The sequence below is a fragment of the Podarcis liolepis genome (genome assembly GCF_965112155.1).
Source record: "Podarcis liolepis genome assembly, chromosome: 10".
Lineage (NCBI taxonomy): Eukaryota > Metazoa > Chordata > Lepidosauria > Squamata > Lacertidae > Podarcis > Podarcis liolepis.
In genome coordinates this window covers 2,127,252-2,143,150 of record NC_139562.1, presented here as the reverse complement: position 1 = coordinate 2,143,150, position 15,899 = coordinate 2,127,252, and the positions used below count along the sequence as shown (strand labels likewise).

At 49.7% G+C, this 15,899-nt stretch overlaps 1 protein-coding gene and 1 long non-coding RNA gene across 4 annotated transcripts in view; one reads left to right on the top strand and one right to left on the bottom strand.

The window, feature by feature from the left end:
• Positions 1 to 929: 929 nt before the first annotated feature.
• Positions 930 to 15,899, bottom strand: part of LOC310686915 (uncharacterized protein) — a 51,754-nt gene continuing 36,784 nt past the window's right edge. The window contains exons 1-3 of one of the 3 annotated variants that reach the window (XM_083461446.1): positions 8,940 to 9,248; positions 3,898 to 4,042; positions 930 to 3,427 (exon numbers count right to left, since the gene is read on the bottom strand). In XM_083461446.1, coding sequence (XP_083317572.1) covers positions 1,876 to 3,270 — 1,395 coding nt within the window. In that variant the 5' untranslated portion in view covers positions 3,271 to 3,427; positions 3,898 to 4,042; positions 8,940 to 9,248 and the 3' untranslated portion in view covers positions 930 to 1,875. Of the gene's footprint in view, positions 3,428 to 3,897; positions 4,043 to 8,939; positions 9,249 to 15,899 lie in introns of those variants that run through there. The other 2 variants (XM_083461445.1, XM_083461447.1) reach the window with 2 other exon arrangements.
• On the top strand, positions 6,404 to 7,869 carry LOC310687084. The gene is made up of 2 exons (XR_014516203.1): positions 6,404 to 6,472; positions 7,642 to 7,869. It is a non-coding gene; the product is annotated as an uncharacterized lncRNA (long non-coding RNA).

Here is a 15,899-nt window from a genome sequence, read left to right as displayed (position 1 = left end):
CTGTGTCTCCCAGCAGGAAACAGGCGAGGTCACTATCGGCGGTCCTCCTCAAACGTGAGAAGAACACACCACTCTTTCCTCCTCCCTGCCTTCCCCAGGGAGGGGAAAGAGACAGACAGAAATGTATTTACATGCCTTTATTTCTGTCCATGCAGCAGTACAGAGAAACGCGTCTGCACTCTCCAAACACCAACAGCAGAGAGATAAACTCCACCCCTGTACTTCCAGTACAGGTCAGATGACACTCTGAGCTAACATCCGGTGCTCAGTACAGTGAATAGACTGTCCCTTTGTTTCCATGGTACAGTCCCAAACATCAACATCCTGTTTGGCTTTACAGCCAGGTGCAGCTCGCTGCTGCATTGCTCCTTTTTCGTAACAGGGGGTTCCCCAGCTGGTGCCTCCCCCCTTTCACCCAGCCAGTCCATGACAGCAAAAGCAGCAACAACAGTAACTTGAGTACGATAATAATATACACACTGGTCCTCTGGCAGGAAGAATAATAACTTCTGGGACTATGGGAAAGGACTATTTTCCCCCAACCCCAGAATAAGCAGGAGCTCTGGGATTGCCCCATGGCGTTCGTGAGGGAAGATGCCCCCCCCAGGAGACTTCCCTGGTACCTGCAGCGGCTCCTTCCCCCTCTTGCAATAAGGCTTGGGGGAAATCTCCCATTAAATTACAGCAATTTAAGTTTTCTTCAGAACATGTAGGAGGCAGGGAGAAGTTCTAGTGAAGAAGCAGTATTCGGAGATCATGCGGTGGTGAGGGTGAGAGTTTGGTGCAAAAACCAGTCACACACATATGCACCCGTCTTGCATGCTTGAGTACAGCAACTCCAAGGCACGAGCCAAGTAGCAGCAGGCTAGGGGCCATGTGTAGAGCAATTCCCATGCTGAGGTCAGAAACACCCACAGAGGCAGCAGGACTTCTTCAGTAATAGTTTACTGAGTTTTCAAAGCATACAGTTCTCACTGGGTCCCCAGTGAGGCACAAAACTTAGCTCCTGAGAGCAAATCCAGTTTCAGCAGTAAAAAAATACAGCACACAGGATATCTAAGTCAGGCACACAAACCGGCAGAAGGGAGCATGGGAAGAAAGACGCTGGAAGGACACAGGGCAATGGATGTGTGTTTTTCGCTTCCTGTCGTCTGGGAGGGAAGTCGGGAACTCGGAATCTGCAGGGGCTTCACGAAGCAAAGCTTTCTGCCGGCTGCTTCCAGACAAATCAGCATCCCAGAAACACACACTGTAATCTGTGGGGTCTTGCCATATCAATTGTTTTTGGAAGGTTATCATGATGTGGTCTAGAAACCAGTATGGGACAATATATCGCCGAGCCCTCACTGACCACCAGCAGTCCAGATAAACCCTCACCGCTTCTCTATCGAAAGGTACTTTACATCTTAGATTATAATCACATTGTTTGACATTGCCTTCAATATTTCATTACTATACAGTTTTACACATAAATACCAGAACTTCACATACACAACATGTGTTAATGACTGATTTCCTGCTGAGTTCATTTCTGTGAAGAATGGACTCTGAGAGGAAGATGTCCCACACTCCAGACACCAAAATGGGTTCTTCCATGTGAGAGGCCCTGGATGTTCCTTGATCACTCCGTTATAAATAAAGCACTTTTTGCAGTCTTTTCATTTAAACTGCTTCTCCTCTCTGAGTTTGTTGATGGTTTGAAGGATTTCAACTCTTAAAGTTCTTCCTGTTCGTGAGTCTGTTGATTTAGAACTTCCACTAGGACTGAACCTCTATCTACTTTCCTGATAATTATAAGGTTTGTCTTTTGTGCGAGTTTCTTGATATAAATCAAGGGTTCCACTCTGACTGCAGCACCTACCACACGCCATACATTTAAACAGTTTCTCCCCTGTGTGTCTGCCGATGTCCTCTAAGGTGTTCACTCTGCCTGAAGCTCTTTCCACACTCCATGCATTTAAATGGTTTTTCCCCTTTGTGAGTCCGTTGATGTATATGGAGGTGTCCACTCTGATTGAAGCACTTTCCACACTCCATGCATTTAAATGGTTTCTCCCCTGTGTGAGTCCGTTGATGTGTTCTAAGGTCTCCATTCTGACTGAAGCACTTTCCACACTCCATGCATTTAAATGGTTTCTCCCCTGTGTGAGTCCGTTGATGTCTTCTAAGGTCTCCATTCTGAATGAAGCTCTTTCCGCACTCCATGCATTTAGATGGTTTCTCCCCTGTGTGAGTCCGTTGATGTGTTCTAAGGGTTGCATTGCAACTGAAGCTCTTTCCACACTCCATGCATTTAAATGGTTTCTCTCCTGTGTGAGTCCGTTGATGTGTTCTAAGGTCTCCATTCTGACTGAAGCTCTTTCCACACTCCATACATTTATATAGTTTCTCCCCTGTGTGAGTCTGTTGATGTCTTCTAAGGTCTCCATTCTGAATGAAGCTCTTTCCACACTCCATACATTTATATGGTTTCTCCCCTGTGTGAGTCCGTTTATGTTTTCTAAGGTCTCCATTCTGACTGAAGCACTTTCCACATTCCTGGCATTTAAATGGTTTCTCCCCTGTGTGAGTCCGTTGATGTTCTCTAAAGTTTCCATGGAAACTGAAGCTCTTTCCACACTCCATACATTTATATGGTTTCTCCCCTGTGTGAGTCCGTTTATGTTTTCTAAGGTCTCCATTCTGACTGAAGCACTTTCCACATTCCTGGCATTTAAATGGTTTCTCCCCTGTGTGAGTCCGTTGATGCGTTCTAAGGCCTCCATTATTATTAAAGCTCTTTCCGCACTCCAGGCAGTTAAATGGTTTCTCCCCTGTGTGAGTCCGTTGATGTGTTCTAAGGCTTCCATTCTGACTGAAGCTCTTTCCACACTCCATACATTTATATGGTTTCTCCCCTGTGTGGATCCATTGATGTATTCTAAGTGTATCACTCCGATAGAAGCTCTTTCCACACTCCATACATTTAAATGGTTTCTCCCCCATGTGAATCTGTTGGTGTCTTCTAAGGCTTCCATTGAAACAGAAGCTCTTTCCGCACTCCAGACATTTAAAAGGTTTTTCACCTTTGTGATTCTGTTGATGTAAACTTAAGTGTCCATTTTTATTGAAGTTCTTCCCACACTCTCTGCACTGGAATCCTTTCTTGCCCTTGTGAGTCCGCTGATGTGTTCTAAGTTTTCCAATATCAGTGAAACGTTTCCCACACTCCATACCATTAAATGTTTTCTCCCCTGTTGGAGGTCGTTGATGTGAACTATGTGTGCTCATTCAATGAAGCATATTCCGCATTTCACACATGTTAATTTCTATTCCTAATGGGGGTGGGGGGGAGGTGACCCATCCCCTGGAGTTCTGACTGTCTTCTCCATCTCCTTCTTCAGAGTGGGAGGAAAGGGAATCCTGTTTTGGTTTCAAGGAAGTTGAACTAAGGGAAAGAGAACACATCAAGCTCCATTAGCACCTTCTCCTATATCAACGTCTCCCACATTCCCTCACCTCCTACCCATGTTCCCAGTTTTTAGGAAGTGAAGTTGCAATATCAAATGATAGTAATTCATGAGCAACTTTCAAAATCCTCAACCAATGTTCATAAAGCAGCTTAATTTTTTAAAATATGATGTGCTGTCTGATCTCATGCCCATCTTCTGACGCAGGACTATCCTAAAATGACACTGAAAAGCAGGATATTCAAGGCAAATAGATAAACTGTACTTGGTGGAATATGTAGTACCTTGAAAATGTAGTATTGATTTATTGATGGACTGTCTTAAATATCATAATCATACGATGTCATGGGATGTTAGGGGAGCGGTAGTACCTTTGGTGGGGGAAATGTCATGCACCTTATGGGGTAATTTCTCCACCATTGGTCCTCACCCTGCACTCAGCTCTCACCTGTGGCTTCCAGAAGCTGTCAGCATGCAACAGGGGCCACAAACCCAGGAACGGCTTCAACCGGCCACCAAAACCAGGTGAGGATAGCTGCTGGGTCTCAAATTCTTGGTGGGTTGGGGAATTCTGCTGCAGGTGAAGGCAGGCCCTGGTGGATGGAGAGGAGGAGAACAACAGTGAATCCCACAGTCAAGAAGGCAGATTCTACCCATTCTGTAGAGGAAAGTGAGGGCAGATGGGGCTCATCAACCTGGGAAGGAAGCCCATCGCGAAGGAAAACTCTGGTCGTAAAACTTTGGTGCACTCCTTCACTTCCTTTTGAGTTATCTTCAGGAGAAGAAAAAGCTATAGAGGAAAACCTACACAAATCCAGAGTGGCACCGTCTCTAAGAGGGTTGGATGGTGTCCTGCACACCTCCTTCCAGCCACTCCTGCAGCCAAGCTGGTGCCCAACGTACTGCTCTGCTTTCCTTGGGACCATATAAGCCAGGCTGAGAAGGGGGTCTTGTTGTCTAGGCAGCCCAGGAACCCCAAACACACTGCCCAGGCAGTGCTGCTAACACAGCAGTTTCAGGGAGAGCAATGAAGTCAGACCTGCGTATCAAAGTCTCTCTGATGTGGAACAAGGAAAACAGAAGCGCTATTTACATCATACATCAATTAAAAAGTATTCAGAATATTTGTCTTTTGAAGAAAAGACCACCAAGTATCCAATGGTCCCTTCAAAGCTAATGAAATATTGTGCCTGGAGCTTTTGGGGGTGCAGGACCAGGAAAGCTTCTGCCACCATTATCCTTCCAATTGGGATTCAGGCCTCATGATGGGACTGAAACTTCACTGGTTGCACTGGATGATGATCTCCCATGCACTAGAGTCTGAGGGGAAAGCTGTTTCCTGGTTCTGCTAGATCTCTCAGTGGCTTTGGAGACCTTTGGCCATGGTGTCCTTCTGAACCCTCTAGGAGAGCTGGGGAAATGGTTATGCAGTGGTTCCCCTCCTTCCTCCTGGATCATATCCAGAAAGTGGTGTTGGGGGTGAGTGTTCAGACCCCTGGGCTCTCACTTGTGGGGTGCCTCAGGGCTCCGTCTTCTCCCCCATGCTTTTTAATATCTATATGAAGCTGGTGGGAGAGATCATCAGGGGTTTTGGGCTGGGTGTTCACCAGTATGTGGGTGATACCCAGCTCTTCTTCTCATTTAAATCGGAAAAAGTGAAGGTGGTGAAGGCCATGTGTTGGTGGGAAGATGGATGGTGGCTAACAGATTGAGCTCGAATCCGACAAGACAGAAGTGCTGTCCCTGGGGAACACGGGGTGGGCAGGTGTGGGGGACCCCTTGGTCCTGATGGGGTAACTGTGCCCCTAAATAACCAGGTGTGCAGCCTAGGGGTCATTTTGGACTCACAGCTGACCATGGGGGCACAGGTCAATTCTGTGTCTAGGGCAGCTGTCTAGCAGCTCCATCTGGAATGCAGGCTGAGACCCTCCTTCCCCGCAGACTGTCTCGTCAGAGTGGTGCACGCTCTGGTTATTTCCAGCTTGGACTACGGCTATGTGGTCTACATGGGACTACCTTTGAAGGTGACCCAAAACTGCAACTGAATGGGAGCAGCGCCGAGACCACATATCACTGCTTCTTAAGGACCTTACCTGGCTCTCAGCACATTTTCAAGCACAATTCAAATTGTTAGTGCTGACCTTTAAAGTGTCATGGTTGCATTTTCCAGGCATTGAAAAGTATTGATCTAATGCAGGCTTCCTGAAACTCGGCAGTTTCTTTTTGCTGAGAGCTGGTGGTGGGATAAGTTGCGATGAGGTTATGAAGAACCTTTCTTGTTTTGGGGAACCAGATGAAGCTGGTTTAAACTGGAGTGAGCCAGGCTTGTTATCTAGTCCCAAGGTTACTCTGACATTTAATGGAATATAAATTACAAGGCTTAAAGGCGCCTGGTCCCACTTCCTAGTCTGCTATTTCTCTACTCTGCTTGTGTGATTCTTAGTTGAGAGCTGTTTTGGTATGCTGAGATAGGGTTTTACGTAAGTTAAGTTTTTGCTATTTTTTGAATCCTGTTATGCTTCTTTGCCTTCAGTAATAAATTTATTTGCTGAATGAGATCGTTATGGAGCAGCAAGATCTGCAACCTAAACCCCTCAACAGCCTCGGCCCTGTAGACCTGAAGCAGCATCTCCACCAACATCGCTCAGTCTGGACAGGGAGGTCCTCCTTCGAAGGTCTTTTGCTGATTCCCCCCCCCCCCCGCGCAAGAAGCGAAGTGTTACAGAAATTACGGGGGGGGGGCACATCTTTAAAGTTAAATATTACAAATATTATGCCTGAATATATCCTTCCAACTTGACAGCTCAGGGAAGTCACCTAACTTTAAAAATAATATAAAATCATCTCCTTTCCCAGTTCCCCCCATTCCAAAGCTATTTTCCCCTGGCAAAAGGACTCCAGGAAGTTCTCAGAGGTGAAAATTGCTGGGCTCATTGTTAGCCAAAGGAAGCCAAATCTCATCACCTGACTCGCCTCAGGCTCCAGACATGCAAAGGAACCTCGATTGTACTTTTGGGTGGTGGGTACTTAAGACATATTTGTCTATGCGGGGGGGGGGCACCAGGGGGTGAATTGGAAGATGGCTGACAATAACATCTCTCTGACCCACACGAGGTAATTAAGAGGCTGTGATGGGAGTATACAGCCTCCCTTGCCCCCCCAAGGGAATGGGGGGGGACTGCCTTGCCTGCTGTGCCCATAATTCACCCCCAGATTCGAAATAAGGGGGTGAGGGCACTAGGCATAAAGCCCTCGGGTGGAGTCCGGCTCTCCCGGACGCTGTCTCTGATCGTGCACTGGTTTGCATAAGCTCAAGATATTTAATTGGAAATGAAGCAAATGCACATATTTCAAGTGAAGAACAGGAGTGAAAACTGCTAACTGAAGTGGCCTCTGTGAAACGAGAGCAACAGGTTTGGATTTAACGGAATACATCATGAAGAAATTACATCAGGTTCAGTATGCCGGAGTGGGACTGGATGGAGGGGAAAAAACTTTTTTTCTTTTTTTCAATAACCCCTTCTCAAAAAGAACCGCTGCATAATCGACCTAAGCAGGATGATTAAAAACTGTGTGGAAATAATTTACTACCAAAAGCTTGACATGTGAGATTGAGAAAAAGAACAAGGGCTTTTGATGGCGCAGCAACAAAAAGGGAGTCGCCATTTTGACGGGTCTTGTCGAAAGATTTATCGGGAGGAGGAAGCTTTGTTTTCACACTGGATTCCAGGTAGAACCTGGTAGAACCTCTTCGAGGACTGAGAAAGAGGGACAAACCTGCGAAAAGTGAATAAGTAGATAGCAAGAATGCTTTTCTTTATGGAAACGATGAAATACAGTGGCTGTCTGAAATATGACTCTTGGACGAACGGAAAAACCCACACAGGAATACAAATTTGTTTGAACCTGCTTATGGAGACAATCAGAGGCCACAAAGACAAAGAGAGAGGAAAAATATATGAAAACAACTAGAAGAGATGTGGAAAACAGCAAGAAAGGATTGGACAGAATTTTGAACATTATTTGGATAGATTTGTGGACTTTTAAAGCAGTAGCAATAAGAGGATTGGACCCCTTTCGGAACTTGAAATATGGGTACCCCCAACAAAATTTAAAATTAGGCTCTGTAATTCAGAATTTATGTGATTTGATATGATTGGTTTGTTAATAAAAAATATTTTTTTAAAAAAAGACATATTTGTCTATGCTAATCTTATACCTGAGTCTTGCCCTGCCATGTCTGCTTATGCTAATCTTGTACCAAGGACTTGTCTGGACATGTTTGCCAAGGTTAACCTCTCCCCTTCAAACTGTATTCTGGGATGTGGTGGGAAAGTTTTAAAAGTCTTTGTCACCCCATCCTTGGGGTTCAAAATTTGCTCTTTGAACCTACTGCCCAATAAACTTTGGTCTACAGCTATTTGCTCCGGTTGGCTGTACTCCTTCCTTTATTCTGCAGGGACCCACGGGCTCTGCCCGACCAGCTGGGGGACTGAAAATTCTCGCACCTAGATTTTTCCTTAACAGAAGTTACAGAGAAGCAGGCTGAGGGCAAGGAAATGGGCAACATTCTGACATTTAGAAGACAGCTGAAGGCAACCCTCTATCGGGAGGTTTTTAATGTCTGATGTTTTACTGTCTTTTCTTTGTACTGGAGCCATGCAGTGGAAGAGAAACTTAAAGATGGAAGCCTGAGAGAGAGGAAAAGGTTTCTGGCTGCCTCCTGGGTGGGATTGCGGAAACAAAGAGCTGCTTCTGAGAAGGCCTCTCCCCTCCTCTCTTCCTGGACAGGGCAGGGGCTTATGGGAAGAGGATGGAGGTTGCAGGAAGGAAGGGGTGGGGGACATGACCCCCCCACTTTCCAGGGATCCCTCTGGCTGCCTTGAAGGGGTGGCCGATTCCTAGGTGGGAGGGAGAAGCCAAGGCGGCCCCTCCAGAGAATCCCCACAGGCGCCACGATGAAGACGTTTCACCAAAGACTTTTCTACCTATCTCTACCCCCATCATTGCTGCACTTCCCTGCCCAGGGATGCTCCCCCTCCCCACTTCCTCGACTCTCTCCCTCTTTCCCAGAGTCTCCCCTGCATCCAAAGCCCCCCCCCCCCTTGGCGCGGCTCAGCCCTCACCCCCCATCTTTCCATCCTGAGGGTCCACCCCAAGACGCACAGATTAGGGACAGGGGGTCTCTATCCCGGCGTCCCTCACGCCCGTTAACCCTTTCATGGCCCGCCTTTATCCGTGCGGAGCCCACAGGGTCCCAGGGATGCCTGCGCGGGGGGAAACGGGGCAAGGGGGCTCTCGTGGGGACCCCCTGCGTAGGTTCCCCATGTCCACCGCTGCCAAGGCGCCTAAGGGGCAAGGAAAGCCCCCTTCGCAGCACACGTCCAGGGATCCAGGCCCTGCCGGTGGTGTCCATGAAAGTCGCTTTGGGGAGCTGGCGGGGGTCTCAGGGTCCTTTTCTCCCCTTTCCGCCCCCCGCGACCCCTTTACCTCTTTGTTTTCGCTCCCGATTCTCATTTCCTTTCCTGTAACACCCATCGGGCGGGGGTTCCCTCCCCTGCCGCCCCGCCTTTCCTTTCCAAAGCGCCCCCCCCAGCTACGGGGCAGAGCAGCAATCCGGCGCAGAAGCTCCACTTGCGGGAGAAGCAGGCAGTTTGGGAGGGGGGCTCTCTCCCCTCATTCCGGAAACAGAAGCCGGATTGGAGGAGGTGGTGGAGGAGGAGCAGCGCATGGTGGAGGGATTTGGGGTTGTGGGGGCGGGGTGAGAGGAGGATGTACCGTGAAAGGAGGAATTGGGGGGGCGAAGGAGAGGAAGGTTCCCCCCTCCCTTCTTCGTTCAGGTGATGAGGAGAGCGGGAGAGGGGCTGATCCCGGCAATCCATTTGCAAAGTGGGGTCCCCCCCCCCGAATGTTTACATTGCAAAATCCTTCCCTCCCCCCGCCCCCCACGCCATGATCTTAGATCCATTCCATGTTTTAGGTATTGGTGCACACTGAGCAGCGGGTTGGGCTCTGTGACTCCTGTGTTACGGAAAAATGGGGCTTGGGCTTTTGCACACACAGCCCCGACAGCCAGGTAAAATTCATCCCTTGTGTCTCTGTCAGAGGTAACACAATGAGGCCAGGAAGAAAGCAAGGCAGCTGTTGATCTGTTTGCGCGCCGAGCCCCCCCCCCTCCCGCCCCATGCGAGGAGTGAAGCAGCCCAGAAGTAAAGCGCGTTGCAGTTTGGACACCCTCAGATAGTAGCCCCCCCCCCCCGTCACAGAGAGAGCACTCCAAAAACATCCCCGGTTGCGTCACAAAATGCGTTGTACACGGAAATCAGATCAGACTCCATGTTTTGGCAACATTACAAGTCTGTACATTGGGATGCCTGAGGATTCCTGCTCGCTGCCTTTTCCCGGCCTGCCTGAGAGATCACTGGAAAGGGAGGATTTCTTGACTCCAGAATCCATCATCGCAGACCCGTTTCATTCAGGCCTAGAGATCTGCTCTTTGGACCAGTCTGCTTGGATCATGTGGATCATCAATGGATCATCCATGATGTCATACTCATCTCACGGGGGGGGGCCTCAGGAAGAATCTCCTGTCACGTGACTTGGGGAGTCTGGAGGCTGACGGGGGTCAGACAGGGCTGCTGTTTTGCTCTCCGTACTATTTCAGCTCAGCTTTACTGGCAGAAGTTACATTTCATCCAGAAATGGGTGGATTCATTGAGGAAACGGGGCTACGTTGTAAAGAGGCAAAGGTGTATACTTTGTTACCACCCAGTGAGTTGTGTTGCAAAGGCTATTTGCAGAAAAGTCTCCTATTGTATCACCTGCGGCTACATGCCGGAGTTTTGATCTTTTTGCGGAAATGTTTTCCTCTGGCTGAGACCATTTGGGGCTTTCAAGGTCAGCGCCAACACTTTGAATGGTGCTCGGAAATGGACCGGGAGCCAGTGAAGATATCTTAGGACCCTTGTTCAGGGGCCAGCTGTTAGGGGGCCGTTCAGCTGCTGTCCAAAACTGAATGTATCCCTTGCCGGAAGTAATCCATAAGCCTCTCCTCCTCCACCTTCTCGGGATGCCATTGGTGCGCGATGCTCCGGCTCTCGGGAGAGGGAGAGGCGTGAGTTGGGTGTGCTCGGCTTCCCAAGGGTTAAACGGAAACGAGCTAGATTCCTAGAGAGGAAAGTAAGACAGGGGGGGGCAGGGTCCTCCAGAGCGAAAGCCCAACCCCTCCCTTTCCTGCAAGAAGTCGGGCGTGTGGGGGTCCCCTTGGTTCGGCTCTGCAGAGGGGGCGCTTGCTGGGATCCGGTGAGTCTCCTCTCTCCCAGGATAGGGCCCATGGGGAGAGTGGGGGTGCCAACGCTGCATGGCGAGAGGGGGGCAAGTCAGGGCGCGGAGGGTCGCAGGAGGGCGGCAGCTCTGCTCTTCCTTTGCATGGATGCGCTGCTGGCCCCTTGGGGAGGGGTCTCGGGGAAATGCATGCAGAGAAACCCCATTCAGATGTATGGATCAGTCCCCTTTTACAACAGAGGTTGTAGGCGGATGGAAACATTCGGGCATGAAATATACCCTGGTCCCTAAGACCTCACCAGTGAAAGGAGAAGGAAGGAAGGCAGAGAAGAGAAGAGAAAACGCTTCCTCTTGCAGGGCAGAGTAAAACCTGTGGAACTCCCTCCCACAAGAGGCAGAGGCCACCAATAAAGGTGGTGTTAAAAGAGGAGGAGGCCAATTTGTGGAGGAGGAGGAGAGGGCAATGGGCAGCTCCTCTTCTCTGTCTCCCCTATAGGAGGGAGGCCTCTGGCCTGATCCTGCAGGGCCCGTTTTCTCCTCCAGTGCTCAGTTCCTCCAGATGCAAGCGTGCCCTCTGAGATTGCTTGGCGTTGAGCTAGATGAGCCTTGGGGTGCCATCCACCTCTATAGTTCTATGAAAGCACCACTGGAGGTCTCACAAGCCAAGGCATTGAGAGCAGGAGAGGTCCTGCTGAAAAGGAAACAACCAGTGCAACTGTTTTTAAAAAAAGGAATCCAACGTGTTTGTTGTGGGGGGACTTGGTGGGGAGGGGTTTAACCCACAGCGCCACCCGCATCCCATATTTACATCATACGGCACTGTAAAAGTATTCAAAATATTTGTTTTTTGAAGAAAAGACCACAATGTATCAGGTGGCCCCTTGAAAGCTAATTAAAGAATTGTGCCTGGAAGTTTTGGGGCTGCAGGACCAGGTAAGCTCCTGCCACCGTGATCCTTCCAATGGGGATTCAGTCCTCATCATGGGACTTGAACTGCCCTGGCTGATTATCTCCAATGGGATAGATATTGAGAGGAAAGCTGTTTCCTGGTTCTGCTGGATCTCTCAGTGGCTTTGGAGACCTTTGGCCATGGTATCCTTCTGGACCCTCTAGGGGAACTGGGAGCACTCCTTCCTCCTGGGCCGTGTCCAGAAAGTGGTGTTCAGACCCCTGGATGCTTACTTGTGGGCTGCCCCAGGGCTCCATCCTCTCCCCCATGCTTTTTACTATCTATATGAAGCTACTGGGAGAGATCATCAGGGGGTTTGGGCTGGGTGTTCACCAGTATGTGGGTGATACCCAGCTCTTCTTCTCATTTAAATCGGAACCAATGAAGGTGGTGAATGCCCTGTGTTGGTGCCTGGAGGTGATTTGAGGATGGGTGGCAGCTAACAGATTGAGGTTGAATCCTGACAAGACAGAAGTACTGTCCCTGGAGGACAGTCAGATGTGGATCTGTTACAGAGATTAACATACTGATGAGGGAGGGGGAATATGCAGAGCTGGAGACATGCACGGATAAGCACTTCCTGAGTATCGGCGATGAAAGGACAATAGTCCAAATATGTAAAGTCTGGCACCTGGTATTGCCCGGAGGAAAGGTTAGGCAGAGTGATTTGACCGGATTAGGGTCTTCCTGAGTACGTGACTCCTCGCTTGAGGGATTATGGAGACAGAGGAGGTGTAATGGAGTCCTGAAGAAAGTGAGTCGATCGACACCAAAATCACGGAAATCGAAGCTGCGGTTGATTTTATACGAATTTTAGAAAGTTTTAGTCTGTTTCAGTCCATTATTATATTGTCAATTGAAGTCGGAAATAAAATAGATACATTGTTGCGAGATTTTACACTTTTATGGGTTCACGAGTTTCGGTTCCATTCTCCCAGCGGGGAGCCGTCAGCAGCTTGTCAAGAGATCAAATGAGGCGTGCAGGAGCTCACTGAGCTAGCTCTGCAAAGCGAATGCATGGTTCTGATTGGGTAGAACGAAGCCATTGTAGCGAATGGAGGATACAACTTGATACGGTCAACCCACAGTAAAGATGGAGCGAGAGGGAGACTTAAGGAAATGAGGGGCTTATTTCGCCCGTATAGAGAAAGGGAAAGGCACTTTATTTATGGGGCTAGGGCAGGGGTCTGCAACCTTTAAGACAAAAAGAGCCACTTGGACCCGTTTCCGAAGAAAAAACAACAACTGGGAGCCGCAAAACCATTGCGACATTTAAAACAAATATATCTCCGGAGCCACGATCTGACAGCAGGCGGGAAGGTGACGTCGGGACGGTGCGTGACTAATGCACGCACCGCCCCCATGCGACGTCACAGCCAGTACAGCGCCTGCCACAGTGAGGAGTGTCGGGGTGCACAATGCGCCTCCTCCCCTCACTAGTATCCGCCCCGGAGCCGCAGCAAAGATGTAAAAGAGCCGCATGCGGCTCCGGAGCCGCGGGTTGCAGACCCCTGGGCTAGGGGTATAGTGTGGTGCTTATGCAACGGTGTGGGGGCTGAGGGGTCTAGGTAGGGGTGCCCTTGAGGTCATCTCCTCGGACCCTCTGGTGACCGGCGGAAGGGTAAAGGAAGGGAGGCACCCCCCCTTTCCGTATTAATTCCTAGACAGGAAAGTAAGACGGGGGCAGGGTCCTCCAGAGCAAAAGCCCAACCCCCATTTCCTGCAAGAAGTCGGGCGTGTGGGGGTCCCATTGGTTTGGCTCTGCAGAGGCTGCCTGGGGGCGCCTGCTGGGATCTGGTGAGTCTCCTCTCTCACAACATACGGCCCATGGGGAGAGCGGGGGTCCCAGCGCTGCATGGCGAGAGGGGGGGGCAAGTCAGGGCGCAGAGCCCCCCCCCCGTGAGATGGGTATGACATCATGGATGATCCAGTGATGATCCACATGATCCAAGCAGACTGGTCCAAAGAGCAGATCTCTATGCCTGAATGAAACGGGTCTGCGATGATGGATTCTGGAGTCAAGAAATCCGCCCTTTCCAATTATCTCTCAGGCTGGCCAGGAGGGTCGCAGGAGGGCGGCAGCTCTGCTCTTCCTTTGCATGGATGGGCTGCTGGCCCCTTGGGGAGGGGTCTGTTGGAAAAAACGCCTCCAGGAAGGGTGCCAACATCCCAAGACACCGGGGCTTCTCTCCGATGGTCAATCTCTGGCTGGAATCCTTCCTCAGCCCAGAGAGACCGGTAATAAGCGACCCCTCCCGCCTGAGAGGAGCACACTAATTTTCTGGCATCCCATCACAGAAGAGACAGTCCATAGTCTACTCACTACTTTATTAAGACTGTACAAGCAGCTCTTACAAGCCTGACTTCTCTCCTGAGCAGCAAACACAAGAGTCTACGACTCGACTCACACTTCAACTCAGAAGCGAAAGTAACTCTCCCGTTACATGAGAACTGGCAGAGACTTCCTGTCTCACACTCAGAGACATCACATGATGTCAACACAGTAGCTGCTCTTTGCAGCTGGTGAGATCTGAAATCCCAACAGGGTCTTGGGTCCAGGAGCGGGGAAATGCATGCAGAGAAACCCCATTCGGATGAATGGATCAGTCCCCTTTTATAACAGAGGTTGTCCGCGGATGGAAACATTCGGACATGAAATATACCCTGGTCCCTAAAACCTCACCTGTGAAAGAGGAAGGAAGGAAGGAAGGAAGGAAGGAAGGAAGGAAGGAAGGAAGAGAAGAGAAGAGAAAGCGCTTCCTCTTGCAGGGCAGAGTAAACCTGTGCAACTCCCTCCCACAAAGGCCAAGCAAGAGCTGGTGGAAGGCCAGGGAAGCGCGGCCGGTGGCTGCCCAAGTTACAGCTAATCAGGTTGTTAGTGAAGCTCATTAAGGAGATTTATGGCGCTGACTTTGCAAGCTTCCACAGGGTGAGTTCCTGGCGTTATCATCAAAACATTATCGTCCCAACTTCCAGAGAAAAATAGGAGCGGAATAACTTACAGCATGAACTGGAAAGGGGAGCTCCGGCAAGCGCGTCTTACTTCGTCGCCATCTTGGCCCCTCCTCCTTCCACAAGAGGCAGAGGCCACTAATAAAGGTGGTGTTAAAAGAGGAGGACCCCAATCTGTGGAGGAGGAGAGGGCGATGGGTGGCTCCTCTGCTCTGTCTCCCCTATAGGAGGCAGCCCTCTGGCCTGATCCTGCAGGGCTCATTTTCTCCTCCAGTGCTCAGTTCCTCCAGATACAAGTTTGCCCTCTGAGATTGCCTGGGGTTGAGCAAGATGAGCCTTGGGGTGCCATCCACCTCTATAGTTCTATGAAAGCACCACAGGAGGTCTCACAAGCCAAGGCACCGAGAGCAGAAGTCCTGCTGGAAAGGAAACAACCAGTGCAACTGTTTTAAAACAGGAATCCAACGTGCTTGTTGTGGGGGGACTCAGGGGGGAGGGGAAGACCCATGGATGCCGCCTTGATCTCCTTGGGCAAAGAGGTGGGAGAGAAATGCCATTCATAAAGAGAGCAGCCCAGCCAATCATCTGGCTGCTGTGTTTTGGGCCAGTTCCCAAGTCGCCTTCAAGGGCAGTTCCACACAGAGAGCGTTGCAACCATCCCATCTGGCCCAGAGCAGGAAGGACCAGGGCCATGTCCTCTCTGTCCCGAAAGGTCTGTGGGGTGGGGAAGTAGCCTGAGCTGGACATGGGCCTCAAGCGACCATAATGGACCAAGGAGTGCCCTCAAGTATTCATGACTGGGCAGGGGGCATGTTAAGCAATGTAACATCATCATAATCGTTACTGTAATCCGAATCTCCTAGAGCAGATTACAAAATTTAAAAAAAAACAATAAAAACATTTGAAAACACATTACAGTGGTACCTCAGGTTAAGAACTTAATTCCTTCCAGAAGTCTGTTCTTAACCTGAAACTGTTCTTAACCTAGACACCACTTTAGCTAATGGGGCCTCCCGCTGCCACTGCACGATTTCTGTTCTCATCTTGAAGCAAAGTTATTAACCCAAAGTACTATTTCTGGGTTAGCAGAGTCTGTAACCTGAAGTGTCTGTAACCTGAAGTGTCTGTAACCCAAAGTACCAAGGTACTCTTATAGAAAGGCGAGCCCTACTTTATTTGCTTTTGAGTGCACACAGATGCACCCGTCTTGCATGCTTGAGTAAAGCAACTCCAGGGCATGAGCCAAGTATCGGCAGGGTAGGGGC